The sequence below is a fragment of the Lontra canadensis genome, unplaced genomic scaffold (assembly GCF_010015895.1).
Source record: "Lontra canadensis isolate GAN:19392208 unplaced genomic scaffold, GSC_riverotter_1.0 scaffold116, whole genome shotgun sequence".
NCBI classification, from domain to species: domain Eukaryota; kingdom Metazoa; phylum Chordata; class Mammalia; order Carnivora; family Mustelidae; genus Lontra; species Lontra canadensis.
Genome location: NW_022631110.1, coordinates 2,733,244 through 2,748,156, shown reverse-complemented (window position 1 = coordinate 2,748,156; position 14,913 = coordinate 2,733,244). Strand labels below are relative to the sequence as shown.

The 14,913-nt window shown below is 40.6% G+C and overlaps 1 protein-coding gene across 1 annotated transcript in view; it reads right to left on the bottom strand.

Moving 5' to 3' along the window:
• The window catches only part of PPEF1 (protein phosphatase with EF-hand domain 1), a 99,730-nt gene extending 90,004 nt beyond the window's left edge, over window positions 1–9,726 (bottom strand). The window contains exon 1 of the mRNA XM_032840829.1: window positions 9,556–9,726. Within this exon, the coding sequence (XP_032696720.1) occupies window positions 9,556–9,628 (73 nt within the window). The 5' untranslated portion in view covers window positions 9,629–9,726. The remainder of the gene's footprint in view (window positions 1–9,555) is intronic.
• Window positions 9,727–14,913: the final 5,187 nt, after the last annotated feature.

Below are 14,913 nucleotides of genomic sequence, written 5' to 3'. Positions count from 1 at the left end.
ATTATAGTTATATAAAAGAATATCCCTGTTTTTAGGACACTCATGCTGAAGTATATGGAGGTTAATATCATACTGTCTACAACTTACTTTCAAATGGAGAGGGAGACAGAAGGAGAGAGGGAGACAGAAAATGGTAAAATGTTGACAGAGTAGTGAATCTCAGTGAAGAGACGTGGGTGTTGTCTGTATTCGCCTTTCATCTTCTCTCTGGAGGTTTGCAGTTTTTAAAAATAAGAAGTTGGGGGTAAAGCGAAACAGAATGGCAGGAAGAAAAAAGTGTCTCCAAATAAAGAGGAAAGACACTTGAGCATGTTAGAATGTTGACAAGGCGGGTGGCTCAGTCAGTTAAGGGACTGACTCTTGACTTTGGCTCAGGTCAGGATCTCAGTGTAGTAAGATCCAGCCCTGCATTAAGCCTACATCAGGCTCTGCACTGGGCAGGGAGCTGCTTAAGATTCTCTCTCTCCCTCTCCCTCTGCTCCTTCTCCCATTCCGCACCCCACTAGCAGTGCTTTCTTTCTCTCTCAAAAAAAAGAAAGAAAGAAAGTAAGTAAGTTAATGGGGTGACAGCTAAGGGAGCAAGAGAAGTAGAAGGGGGAAATCAATGCCCCCCCCCCATCTCTCCACATGCACTTGCAGCTATAGAGCATTCTGATGGACTTTTGTGTGGCAAGAATTTTAAAGAGCATCTTATCTAATGTCCCATTTCACTGAGGAAAACGAGGGAGAACCCAACTCACAGCGATTTCTGCAATACCCCAGAATGCCAGGAAAGATTGCTTGATGGCAGTTATAAAGGAAAATCCTCCAACAATAATAAGAATGGCAAGGGCCCCTTTAAAATTTCAGAACAATTTTTGGAGAACAACAAAGATAAAGGAAACAAGGTCATTCATTGGTTTTCCGTGAAGGTCCCAAGTTTAATATACAGCACTGTAAAGGACTTAACTTTGGGACTGAGGACGTAGGGGATCAGGGGCTGAGGGTAGATCTCTCAGGTAACTGTGAATGGCTTCATCATTAGATTTTTAAACAAATAAATGAACTAGATGTTATTCCAGGAATTAAAGAAATACTTGGTTTACTAACAAGTGAAAATAAATATTTTTAAAAGAACAAATATTTTTTAAAAGAACAATCTCCATTAGAGAAAATTTCCATTTTTCATAGCTTTGAGCATCAAAGCCAAAAGCCTTTGTAGGCTCCTCAGCACTTAGGGAAAATAAATAAATGCATTTCTAAATGGTCTCAAGGGAAGAAATAAAAGGGAATAAATCATCGTGTTCTCAAAGTGCTCCATGGGAAAAAAAAAACAAAAACGCAATAGATTATTAGTTCAAAATACATAAATATAAAATCTTAAGTATAAAGTGAAGTTCAGGAGAATGAAATTGCAATGTTTAATTTCTATTTTTGGATAAATTCCAATTTTACAAGTCAGGGCAGCATATTAAAAAAAGTATGGGCTTCGAAATCTGTCAGAGCCAGTTCTAATCCAGGTCAACTAGTACATGACTTTGGGCAGTTCTTTAATCTAAGTCCAGTTTCCTCATCTAGAAAAGGAGACCAATCAAAGCTTCCTCCAAGAGTTGTTATTTGTCTGTTTGTTTGTTTAAGATTTTATTTATTTATTTGAGAGTGAGAGAGTGCAAATGGGGGCAGGGAGAAGGACAAGCAGACACCCCCGGAGTGTGGAGCCCAACGACATAGGGCTCCATCACAGGACCCTGAGATCACGACCTGAGCTGATACCAAGAGTCAAACGTTTAACCAACTGAGCCACCCAAGTGCCCCAGAGCTTCCTCCAAGAGTTTTGTAGAGAAATAGAAATAATGAATGTAATAGGCATGCAATATAAATGATAGCTATGATTTTTCTCTTCCTGTTGCATATCACAAAAGAAGCAAAATAACAATAATAATACAACATGGATGCTACTTCTCTACTTAAAAGTAGATAGCCCACAAGAAGGGGATAGCCTCAGTTTTGTATGTAGGCACTTTTTCTCAAAAATGCCATGACAGGGGAACCTGGGTAGCTCAGTCAGTTAAGCATCCAACTCTTGGTTTCCACTCAGGTCAGGATCTCAGGGTCGTGGGATCAAGCCCTGCTCCACACTCAGTGGAATGTCTATTTAAGGACTCTCTCTCCCTCTCCTTCTGCCCCTCCCCCATTTGCTCACATGTGCGTGCATGCACACTCTGTCTCTCTCTCAAATAAATAAATATGTTTTTTAAAAATGCCATGATACTCTAGAGTTTTGTATTGGTTCTGGATGACCAAAGTGGGGGCAAAAGCCCTTCACACCAGTTAGACCATGAGAAACAGGAAGTAAGCCCTAAGCCCAGCTGTGCCCCTTACTAGCTATGCATTCTTAAGCAAATCACTTTGCCTCTCAAAGCCTCCATTTCCTTGGTTACAAATTGAGAACAATCCGTCACAGTTTGTGAAGACCAAAGTATATGAAAGGGCCTGTAGAAGTATAAAAGCACTATGCAAATAAAAGCTACTTTATATGAGCAAATTTAATTAAAGTTTCCAAGAGCAGCAACGTTGAGAGGCACGGTAAAAGCGTGTAATGGTTGACAGCAAAAAACAAACAAAAAATAACAACAACAACAAAAGAAAACAAAGAAACCACATAAACACAATACTGTACTTAGAACTTTCTGGGTTCAAAGCCCAACTCTGGCAGTGATTACTAATATGACCTTGACAAGTACTTACATCGCTGAGCATGTTTTCAATTAAACAAAAAAGAAATAATATTTTACTCAGGTTTATTGCAAGGATTAAATAAAAAGTATACAGGATATCTTGAACACTCCCTAGCATGTAGTTAGTAATCAGGAAATACTATTATTTTTCTATCAAAAGCTTTCAAAACATTCGTAACCCTTGACACAATAAGTTCACGTCTAATCATCTGAATATGGGAATAATCCAAAGTAAGGAAAAAGCTACACAAAGAAATTCTTCCAGGTATTGTCTATATTAGTTAAAAAGAAAAAAATGTTCAATATTAGAGGAATAATTAAGACTATGATGGTCTATCCATTAAGTAAAATGTTTAGTGATGAGGGAGCAGGAGTCTGGCTGAAGACAAAGCAAAAGCTGGCACCTTGCACCCCCTCTCCATCTGCTCCCCCTCAGTCATAGGTGTAGCATTCCTCAGGCACCCCTGACTGCCATGAACAATAAACAAATAGTTAATTTGCCGAGATCACAATCCTGCAAGACAGGAGTCTCCCTTGGTTTACAAATGTCCTAAATCTCACTAACAAAGACGATTGATAGCAGGATTATGACATCCCACCAAAAAATTTCCCAACTATCTTGATGTTAATGGCTGGCCTAAAGACAACATTGATCAAGCCCCAAGGGCAAGGCCTCCAGTAGGCCTCGGATATCCTGGCACCTTGTAGGCCCTCTTTAGCATATGAAAACTCCGTTGAAACCTTCCCTCCCCTCACCTTCCCCCAACCGCAGGGTACTCAACCTGCCATCCCTCACAACCTGGGGCAGCTGCATCTCCCGCTGCCCACGGGTCCTGTCCCCGTGCTTTAAAATAAACCACCTTTTTGCACCAGAGACGTCTTAAGAATTCTTTCTTAGCCATCGGCTCCGAACCTCACCCCACGGAACCTGACCTAGGTTCTGGGACTTCATCATTTAGTAATGGTTAAAATGCTATTTACAAAGCATTTATAACACCTTGAGAAATGTTTATATAATAATGTCTTAGTGCCAAAAGTGAGGCTATAAGAAATTAATATTTAGGATGATCAGAAATCTATACTATACCAGGGCGCCTGGGTGGCTCAGTGGGTTAAAGCCTCTGCCTTCGGCTCAGGTCATGGTCTCAGGGTCCTGGGATCGAGCCCCGCATCATGGTCTCAGGGTCCTGGGATCGAGCCCTACATCGGGCTCTCTGCTTGGCAGGGAGCCTGCTTCCCTTCCTCTCTCCCTGCCTGCCTCTCTGCCTACTTGTGACCTCTGTCTGTCAAATAAATAAATAAAATCTTTAAAAAAAAAAAAAAATCTATACTATACCAAAACAAAAAAAAAAAAAGAAAAAGAAAGAAATTACCAAAATGTTAACCGTTGTTGTCTGGGTAGATATACTGGGTAGTAGAAATGATGAATATTATTTCCAACTGCTTTTCTATATTTTACAATATTTCTAAATGAGAAAAACTTTCATAAAAAAAACTATATTTTACAATATTTCTAAATGAGAAAAACTATTTACTTACATAAATGTGAGTAAATAACATTGCTTCAGTTTTCAGCAGGTTTGTTATGATGAAATCATAATAAACATTGACATATTCAACAAGAGATGGTAGAAGAATAAAAAGAATTATAAGGGAATATTCTAACAAGAATATGCTAATACATTAAATAGCTTAGATGAAATAGGCAAATCCCTAGAAGCACACAAACTACTAAAAGTGAATCAAGAAGAAACAGAAACTCTGAATAGACCTATAACAAAAGTAGAATAAGTAATCAAAAAACTACCCACAAAGATAGGCCTGTGCTCAGCTTCACTGATGAATTCTACCAAACATTTAAAGAATACCAATTCTTCACAAACTCTTCTAAAATGTGAAAGAAAAGACTTTTCAACTCATTCTATGAACCTAGTATTACCCTGATAGCAAAACCACACAAACACATTACGTGAAAACTATGGACCAGTATCTCTTATGAATACAGATGCGAAAATCCAAAACAAAGCTCTAACAAACTGAATCCAGCAACATATAAAAAATATTATACACCACGACCAAGAGGAATTTATCCCAGGAATGCCAAGTTGATTGAACATCTGAAATTCAATTAACTTATCATAGAATAGAGGGCAAAAACTACATGATCATTTCAATATATGCAGATAAAGCATTTGACAAAATTAAACACCACTTCTTTTTTTTAAGATATAATTTATTTGAGAGAGAGAGAATACGCGAGTTGGGGGAAAGGCAGAGGGAGAGGGAGAAACAGATTCCCTAATGAGTGGGGAGCCCGACTCGGGGCTCAATCCCAGGACCCTGGGATCATGACCCGAGCTGAAGGCAGAGGCCTTGACCCACCGAGCCACCCAGGCGCCCTACCACTTCTTAATTTAAAAAAAAAGAACAAAAACCCGATAAACTAGGAATAGGAATTAATTTCCTCAACCTGATAAAGGGCATCTTGGAAAAAACCACAGCTAATATCACACTAAAGGTGAAAGATTGAATGTCTTCTCCCTATGATCAGGAACAAGACAAGGATGTGTATTCATGATTTTCTCTATTCAACACGAAGAGAGGTCTATCAGGATAATTATGCAAGAAAATGAAATAAAAGGTATAGAATAGAACTATATTAGCAGGCGACATAGTTTGTAAACAGAAAATCCTAAAGAATCAACCAAAGCATTGGGATACAAAATCAATATACAGCTATCAATTGTTTTCTATACACTTGCAATGAGCAATCCAAAAATGAAATTAAGAAAATAATTCCATTTTTAACAGTATTAAAAAGAATGAAAATACTTAGATTAAATTTAACAAAAGAAGGGTATAACTTAAATTCTGAATGCAACAAAACCCTGTTGAAAGAAATTAAAGACCTAAACAACTGGGAAGACATTCCATACTCATGGATCAGATAATTTAACGGTTAAACTGGCAATACTCCCCAAATGGATCTACAGATTGAGTGCAATCCCCATCAACATTCCAGATGGCTTCTTTTGAGAAACTGAGAAACTGATCCTAAAATTCATATGGAAATACAAGGGAATCAGGAAGCCAAAACAATCTTGCAAAAGAGAAACAAAGTTGAAGGACTCAGACTCCCAATTTCAAAACTTTCTATAAAATACAGTAATCAAGGGGCGCCTGGGTGGCTCAGTGGGTTAAAGCCTCTGCCTTCAGCTCAGGTCATGATCTCAGAGTCCTGGGATCGAGCCCCGCATCGGGCTCTCTGCTCCGCGGGGAGCCTGCTTCCTCCCCTCTCTCTCTGCCTGCCTCTCTGCCTACTTCTGATCTTTCTCTCTGTCAAATAAATAAATAAAATCTTAAAAAAAAAAAAAAACAGTAATCAAGACAGTGTGGCATAAGGATAGACCTATAGATCAATGGAATAAAATTCAGAGTCCAGAAATAAACCCTCATATCTGTAGTCAATTGATTTTTTAAATTTTTTTTTAAAGATTGTATTTATTTATTTGACAGAGAGAGAGAGATCACAAGTAGGCAGAGAGGCTGGCAGAGAGAGAAGGAGAAGCAGGCTCCCTGCTTAGCAAAGAGCCCAATGCGTGGGCCCCATCCCAGGACCCTGAGATCATGACCTGAGCCGAAGGCAGAGGCTTAATCCACTGAGCCACCCAGGCGCCCCAAGTCAACTGATTTTTGACAAGAGTGCCAAGACCATTCAATGGAGAAAGAATAGTCTTTTTAACAAATGGTACTGGAATGACTGGATGTCCAGGTGCAAAGAATAATTTTGTTCCTCATACCATATATGAAAACTAACACAAAATGAATCAAAAACCTAAATGTAAGAGTTAAAAATACAAAAGTTTTAGAAAAAAAACATAGCCATAAATAATCTTGGTTTGGGCAATGGATTCTTTGGCATGATGCCAAAAGCATAAGCAACCAAGAAAAAATAAATTGGACTTCATCAAAATTAAAAACCTTTCTGCTTCAAAGGATACCATCAAGAAAGTGAGAAAATAGCCCTCTAAAAGAAAGAAAACATTTGCAAATCATATATTTAATCAAGAAATTGTAACTGGGATATATAAAGGAAATTCTCACAACAAAATAATATAAAAATGAATAACTAAAAATGGGCAGATGATCTGAATAGACATTTTTCCAAAGATCTGCAAATGGCTAATACACACAGGACAAAACGCTCAGTATCATTAGTCATTAAGGAAATGCAAATGAAAACCATAATGAACTACGATTTCATACCCAACAGGATGGGTGTAATCAAAAGGACAGACAATAACAAGGGTTACGAAGGATGTGGAAAAAATGGAACTATCACACACTGCTGGTGGAAATGAAGAATGGTGCAGGCACTTGGGAAAACTGTAGTTTCTCAAAATGTTAAACATTGAGCTACCATATGACACAGCAATTATACTCCTAGGTATATACCCAAGAGCACCAAAAATACGTGTTTACACTCTAACACATACATGAATGTTCATAGAAGCATGGTTCACAATAGTAAAATAGTAGAAACAACCCAAATGTCCATCAATTGATCAATGGATGAACACGACGTGGCATATTCCTACAATGGAATACTATTTAGAGATGAAAAGGAATGAAATTCTGATTCATGTTACAACATGAACTTTGAAAACATTATGTTGAATGAAAGAATTCAGGCAGAAAAGACTCCATGTGGCCTTGATTACATTGATATGAAATGTCCAGAAAAGCCCATATCTGTAGAGACAGAAAGTAGATTAGTGATTGCCTAGGGCTGGGGAGGTAATGGGTAGGGGAGTCACTGCTAATGGTTTGGGGGAGGGATGTGAAAATGTTCTAAAATTGCTAGTGGTGATGGTTTTACAGCTCTATGAATATTCTAAAAACCAGTGAATTTTATGGTTTAAACCGGTGAATCGTGGCCTGTGAATTATAGCTCCATAAAACTGCTCTTTTAAGAAAGTGATCCAGGAAAAGAGGTTGGCATTTCCTCGAAGAGTTAAACATAGAATTGCCATATGACCTGGCAATTTCAGTCCTAGGTGTATATTCCTAAAGAACTGAATACGGGAATTCTAAACAAGTACACATATGCCCATGTTCATAGCAGCACTATTCCCAGTAGTCGAACAGGTGGAAACAACTCAAATGTCCGTCACCAAATGAATCGATAAATAAAATGTGGTCTATACACACAAGGGAATACTATTCAGCCTTGAAAAGGAATGAAGTATGATAGATGCTACAACATGCATGAACCCCAAAAACATGCTAAGTGAAAGGAGGCAGGGGTTACACTGTACATGATTTCATTTACCTATTTACCTATTCCATCCAGAATGGACAAATTCACAGAGATACAACACAACACTGGCAGTGGCCAGGGCCTGAAAGGAGAGGGAAATCGGGAGAAACTGCCTACTAGGTAAGGGGTTTTGCTTTGGAGTGATGGAAATGTTTGGAACTGGACTAGAAGGGGTGGTTATACAACTTTGTGAATGAACAAAATGTCACTGAAAACTTCCCTCTACAATGATTAATTTTGTGTTACGTGCATTTCACCTTGGTAAATTAAAAGAAAAATCCATCCCCAAATCTAAGGCAATATTTCCATTTACCCGCAACATTTTAAGAGTTGAGAAGTATTTCAAAAAGAGAAACCTTATTTTTACAAGTTGGGTGTGGCTTTTTTTTTTTTTTTTTTGGTAACCTGAGAAATTCGGCTAAATTTAAAGAATCTTGGATAATCTTAGATACAAAAAGAATATTACTCCCTTTGCTCTTTTATAATAAATTATTACCATGGAATTAGCTCAGTTGGAGCTTTGGAAAGATTTACAGATTTGAAAGAGTTAGTACATCTCTCCTGTGTCTCCAAAGTGGGAGATGAGCTTTGCTAACTTACCAGCACCAGTCAGCTAGGAGGCAGAATGGCATTTGATTCCCACGAGAAAACATCACACGCTAATTAGTATAGAATACACTGCACCCTAACTGTCCATCTTAAGCCTGAGTGAACTTCCGAAAACAAGATGTGGAGTAGAATTTGGAAAAATTATCCATAAACTAGATACGAAAAGAAGGGAATTTAAGAGACAATTATTCACATAATCAGCCCAGTTTATTTTTATCTGCTTGTGGAGACTCTGTCTCTTAAACACTCAAGTGAGTTGTAGCTCGATTTCAGTAGGTATGAGAAAGAACTTCAGGACGAAATAAACAAGGAAATATTTAAGCCTCTAATTATATGGGGGTTGTGGAATTTAGAAACAACACACTTTTTCGGAAGCCGATGATCTTGAGTTTCCCAAATTCTACCTGGAACAGTCTAAAAATGTGGGGGCAAATCTCATAAAGTTCTGTGTTGAATAGCTGTAAAAAATAATCCGATCACTGAGTTACAAAATCTAATAAAAAGTCAATGATGCTACTAAACGCCACAGAGGTTTGGATATAGCTACTTATAAGCATATTGAATAAACAGAGAGAAATTTCCAGAGGCTTTCTTATTCCCTGCCACTGGGTTTGAAATTCAGAGTTTTATACTGGTACGTTCTCAGCTGATATCAAATCAAACATAAGTTCTTTCTTAGATAATACTTTATGGTACATCGTAAATTCAAAGCCACATCTTCCTAAAGGTAGTTTCCCGCGTTCTGCCAACATTCAGCCTTCAGCTGGAGTGACGGCGCCTTGTGCACAAGCGCACGGGGCGGCTGGAGAAGCGAGTGGCTTCCCCGGGAAAGGGGAGAGGGCGAAGCTGGCTCACTCTCTCTTGGCCGTTCCAGAAAACGGGCACCCCCCACCTCCCACTAGCACTCACCTTTCTCAGATTTCCTCTCTTTCGTTGACGAGGAAGTCCCACAGCCCATGTCTTCTAAATCATGTGTGCTCATGAATTGAACTTCTCATTCCGAAACAGAGTGTGAAAAGTGCTTCCCTTTATGCTGCGAGGAGCCCCTCCTAGCTGATCCACCTCAGGCATAGATCCTGATGAGGAAGACACAGGCGGGAGGGGCGGGGGGGGGAGCACCCGTTAACAGCAAGGTATCTAAGGGCTGCTGAGCAGGATTCATTTTATGCTTCTTCTCAACTGCTGTTCATCATGTGATGTGGAAAGTGATCAGACATAATCTAATGCGGTTCATTTTCCAGAACACAGCAGCAGCCACCCAGCAGCTATAGATTGCTTTTTCTGCTACATGTAAATTATCTTTTCCCCATGTCAAGGTTAGATCAAGGTCTGTATAAATGCTGTATAAAATAAAGCATTGAAAACGGAAAGGAAAACAGAAATGTAAGAGCATAGGATTTTCTAATGGAAACACAGGGAATGGGATATGGAGGACCTGATAGAAGTTAACTGTTTGGGCTGTAAGCGCAAAATAATTAAATCTATCCAGGCTTTTAAAAACACAGATTGGAGACAGACTATGACAAAACAACATGTTTGAACAACTCTGCCAAAATTCAAATCAAAGTGAGTTCCTCAACACTATTTCTCAGAATCAGCTGGAGAGCTTGTTTTTACAAAGGAGGCTCCAGGCCTCCCCCCACCCCCCAGAATAGGGTGCCACAATCAGGGGAAAGGGGCCAAGTGCCCTTTTTGTTTGTTGTATTATTTTCTCCCTTTTTTTTTTTTTCAGTAAACTCTACGCCCAAAGAGGGCTTGACCTCACGACCTGAGATACAGAGTACAGTGGGCCCTTTTAAAATAAGCTGTCTGTGTGTTTCTGAGACAACTTCCCCTCCCAGGTTGAAACTGCTAAAATGGATTTTAGTATTCTACCTCGTGGCTTTTGGGAGTGATGTTTCCTTTATTTTGTATTGCTCCAAATCAGCCTGATCTAATCTATTTGCATTTCATGATAGGAACAAAGTCAGAGAACAACTGACTTTGGACCCTACCAGGCAGGGTCATTTTTCCATTAGCAGTACACTAAAAGCCTCAAAACTATGACTCAACTAAAGAAAGAGAAAAAATAAAATGAGCGAAATATTTGAATTATGGAAATACCATTCAAACAATAACCTTAATAAACAGATATTTTGATCAGAGCTAGACCTGATTCTTTTATGTATGGTATGAATTAACCCTCCTAAACGTTGGGTTATCTCCAAATTTGACAGGCATTTCTATCATATCTTTCCTACCTACATCATGGGTAAAAAATGTTGACAAGGTCAGCTCCAAGGGCACCATAGCCCCTGTAGCATTCCATTCCAGCCCATTCTCCAGGGTCACTACAGGGCCCTTTCATTCACACTCTCAGCATATTTGTGGAGCTAGGTAGTAAATCCACCCGTCATAACATCCTGGGAAATTTTGCTAAATATTTTCATGAAATTAATATACATACATTAACACCTTGACTATCCCAGCCCCCAGAAGAAGAAAATGAAGAAGTGGAGGAGGACAGGAGGGAAAAAAGGAGGAAATCAGTTGGGCAGGACTTTTAATAACAGAATCACAAAAGTTGAAAGGTGGGAGAGACCTTTAAAATTGCCTAGAATTTACACAAAGTACAAGGAAGTCAAGCAACTTACCTAAAGTTGTATAGAGAAATTGGTTATCAAACTTTGTTGCCTCTTACCATAGCCGGGGGAGCTTTTAAAACTCCCAGTGCTCAGCCAGCACTGCATTAAGGGAGACTGAGGCCTGGATCCCATCCCCAGAGATTCTGATGTAACTGGTACTTGGGGGGGGAGGGTTGGTCATCAAAATTTTTAAGAACTCCCCAGATGATTCTAACATGTAGCCACATTTGACAGACTTTAATAGTGACAGTGTTTGAGCAAACCCATGATGACACCTAAGGATCATCACATTTTCCTCTGCAGGCTCTGACTCCATCTGTTTGAAACAGAATTTTTCCAAAGGTCATGTCAGGCTTATAAAGCAGTGGTTCTGGCATCTCTTCTTTTCTCATTTTTGAAATCTGGGCAGTATTTACCTATCACCTGCCTTCTCTCTGTACTCAGAAATGTCTTTTTTTTTTTTTTTTTTAAGATTCTATCCATTTATTTAGAGACGGGGCCTTGTGGGGGGAGAGAGAGAGAGAGAGAGAGAGAGAGAGAGGAAGGGAGGGGGAGAGGCAGAGGAAGAGAGAATACCAAGCAGACCAGTAGACTGGGGCCGCATCTCATGACCCCGACACCACCACCCAAGGTGAAACCTAGTCAGATGCTCCTGAGCCACCCTGGCGTCCCTGTACTCAGCAATTTCTTATAGGTTATCTGCAGCACCTCTGAGAACACAGCCGCTGGGGTCCTTCATTACCCTTCGAAGTCGTTCACCTCATCCTGGTGACTTTCTCCACGCACCTAGATCAGTGCTCTCTGACATGAGCACCACCAGACTCACCAGGGGAGGTTATTAAAAAATGAAGACTCTCGGGGCACCTGGGTGGCTCAGTGGGTTAAGCCGCTGCCTTCGGCTCAGGTCATGATCTCGGGGTCCTGGAATCGAGTCCCGCATCAGGTTCTCTGCTCAGCGGGGAGCCTGCTTCCCTCTCCCTCCCTCTGCCTGCCTCTCTGCCTACTTGTGATCTCTACCTGTCAAATAAATAAATAAATAAAATCTTTAAAAAAAAATGAAGACTCTCAGGCTTTACCACCAATACTCAGTCTGGAGGAGCTGGGAATCTGCAATCAGAATGCAGCCTTCGGGGGACTTGGACACAGGTGCTCCCAGATCGCCGGCAGAGAAACCTTGCTCCCCATATCTCCTTCGGGCTTCACTTTCATCTTTATGCTATTTTCCCACCCTTTTTTGTGAATACAGAAGAGTTGGGCATTGAGTAGGCAACACTGATTCAACAAGAAGTGAAACATGTCAGGGTGCTTGGGTGGCTCAGTGGTGTAAAGCCTCTGCCTTCAGCTCAGGTCATGATCTCAGGGTCCTGGGATCGAGCCCCACATTGGGCTCTCTGCTCAGCGGGGAGCCTTCTTCCCCCTCCCTCTCTCTGCCTCCCTCTCTGCCTACTTGTGATCTCTGTCAAATAAATAAATAAAAATCTTTAAAAAAAGAAAAAAAGAAGTGAGACATTTCAATCTTTTCTTTTCCAGAAAAAAAATAAAATAAAGCAATATCTCTCCAAAAGCATTTGGTTCTCAGCCACCCCTGAGTTCATTACACAACCAAATTCCATATAAAAAATTCACTAGGAACTAAAAAGGATCAAACTTGAGTATATTTCTGTTAGACCATAAGCTCCATGGGTATCTTTCTTTCTAAATACTCCTTGAATCTCTGGCACCTTCACAGTGCCTTTCACATAGCAGGTGTTTGATAAATGCTAAATGCATTAATGGGGCTTCCTAAGCCAGCGTCCTTCGTTCTCTTTTTAAAGATTTTATTTATTGGGGCACCTGGGCGGCTCAGTGGGTTAAAGCCTCTGCCTTCAGCTCAGGTCATGGTCCCAGGGTCCTGGAATCGAGTCCCACATCGGACTCTCTGCTCCGTGGGGAGCCTGCTTTCCCCTCTCTCTCTGCCTTCCTCTCTGCCTACTTGTGATCTCTGTCAAACAAATAAATAAAATCTTTAAAAAAAATAGAGGTTGTATTTATTTATTTGAGAGAGAAAGAGAGACAGCACGAGTGGGGAACGGGGCTAGGGGGGAGCAAGGGGCAGATGAAGAAGGAGAAGCAAGTTCCCCACTGAGCAGGGATTCTGATGCAAGACTCGATCCCAGGACCCTGAAGTCATGACCAGAGCCGAAGGCAGACGCTTAACCAACTGAGCCACCCAGGTGCCCTAGCCAGAATCTTTTTAAAAAAATTAATCGCTGGGGCTCCTGGGTGTCTCAGTTGGTTGAGCATCTGACTCTTTTTTTTTTTTTTAGAGATTTTATTTATTTATTTGACAGACAGAGATCACAAGTAGGCAGAGAGGAAGGCAGAGAGAGAGGAGGAAGCAGGCTCCCAGAGAGCCTGACGTGGGACTCGATCCCAGGACTCTGGGATCATGACCTGAGCTGAAGGCAGAGGCTTTAACCCGCTGAGCCACCCAGGCGCCCGAGCATCCGACTCTTGATTTCAACTCAGGTCATAATCTCGGGGTTGTGGAGTTGAGCCCTACGTTGGGCTCCACGCTTGGTGCAGAGTCTGCTGGACAGATTCTTTCTCTCCTTCTCCTTCCCCCTTTGCCCCTACCCCTGCTCATGCTCACTCACTTGTGCACACTCTCTCTCTCTCTCTCTCTCTCTCTCTCAGATAAATAAATAAATAAATACAATCTTGAAAAAAAATGCTAAAAGCCAGTATTAGTCCATGACTTGGTGCACAGATGCCTACTATTTCATTATACAAAAGCCTTTTATTAAACCAGAAAAAGGGTAGTACTTACAGATTCATTTTTAAAGAGGATTTTAAAATCACAATGGAGAAAAACTGAGAATTGTTCTAGAATTCTTCCATTATTAGGAAAAGATTTGCTATTGAAATTTTTACATTATTAAATAAGTATTAAGTTATTCTTCAACTGTTTTTCTCCTTCGGGTAACAGGTAAAACAAACAAACCAAAAGAGCTCATTTTAATGCTCACCAAAACAAGATCCGGGTGAGGCCAGGGGCCACTTAATACTCCCACACAGAGCCCAAACTACACTGCCATCACCCACTCAAAGCAGAGAGGAAAACAAGTTTGTAAGCAGCGTATGTACCTTTGAGGACATCTCCAGCTGGCTGCAAGGCTGATAAAAATGATCGGGGGATTTTCCATTATTGAGACAAATCGAAGCTCCTTGCATTTCCAGCCCTCTGTCAGCATTAGAAAAGCACTTAGTGTGCCAAAGAAGTCTCGGGAGAAATGATACCTAGGGCCTGAAAGGGGTCCTGTGGCTCGAGAGGTGGAGAGCTTCTTCAGGGTTCGCAAAGACCCAAGGACGCCATCCTCAGCGATATGGACACTGAAAAGGTGGCTCTTAGCAAAAAAACAGCTTGAAATTTGCCCGGGGAGGCTGCCCCTACCAATATTTATATGTCAAGGATGGTTTTAAAGCACAAACATGAAACAGTGACTCATCATTGGCACTCACTTCTAATCTGAAAAAGAAAAGGTTTCTACGGCTTCTGCTGGAAGGTTTTTACTGTGCGTGGGGGCTGGGGGGGCCATGAAGGGCCCAACGGTTTGAGGTCCAGCTCTTTTCATCCTACCCACTTTTCACTTCCCAAGGTGAA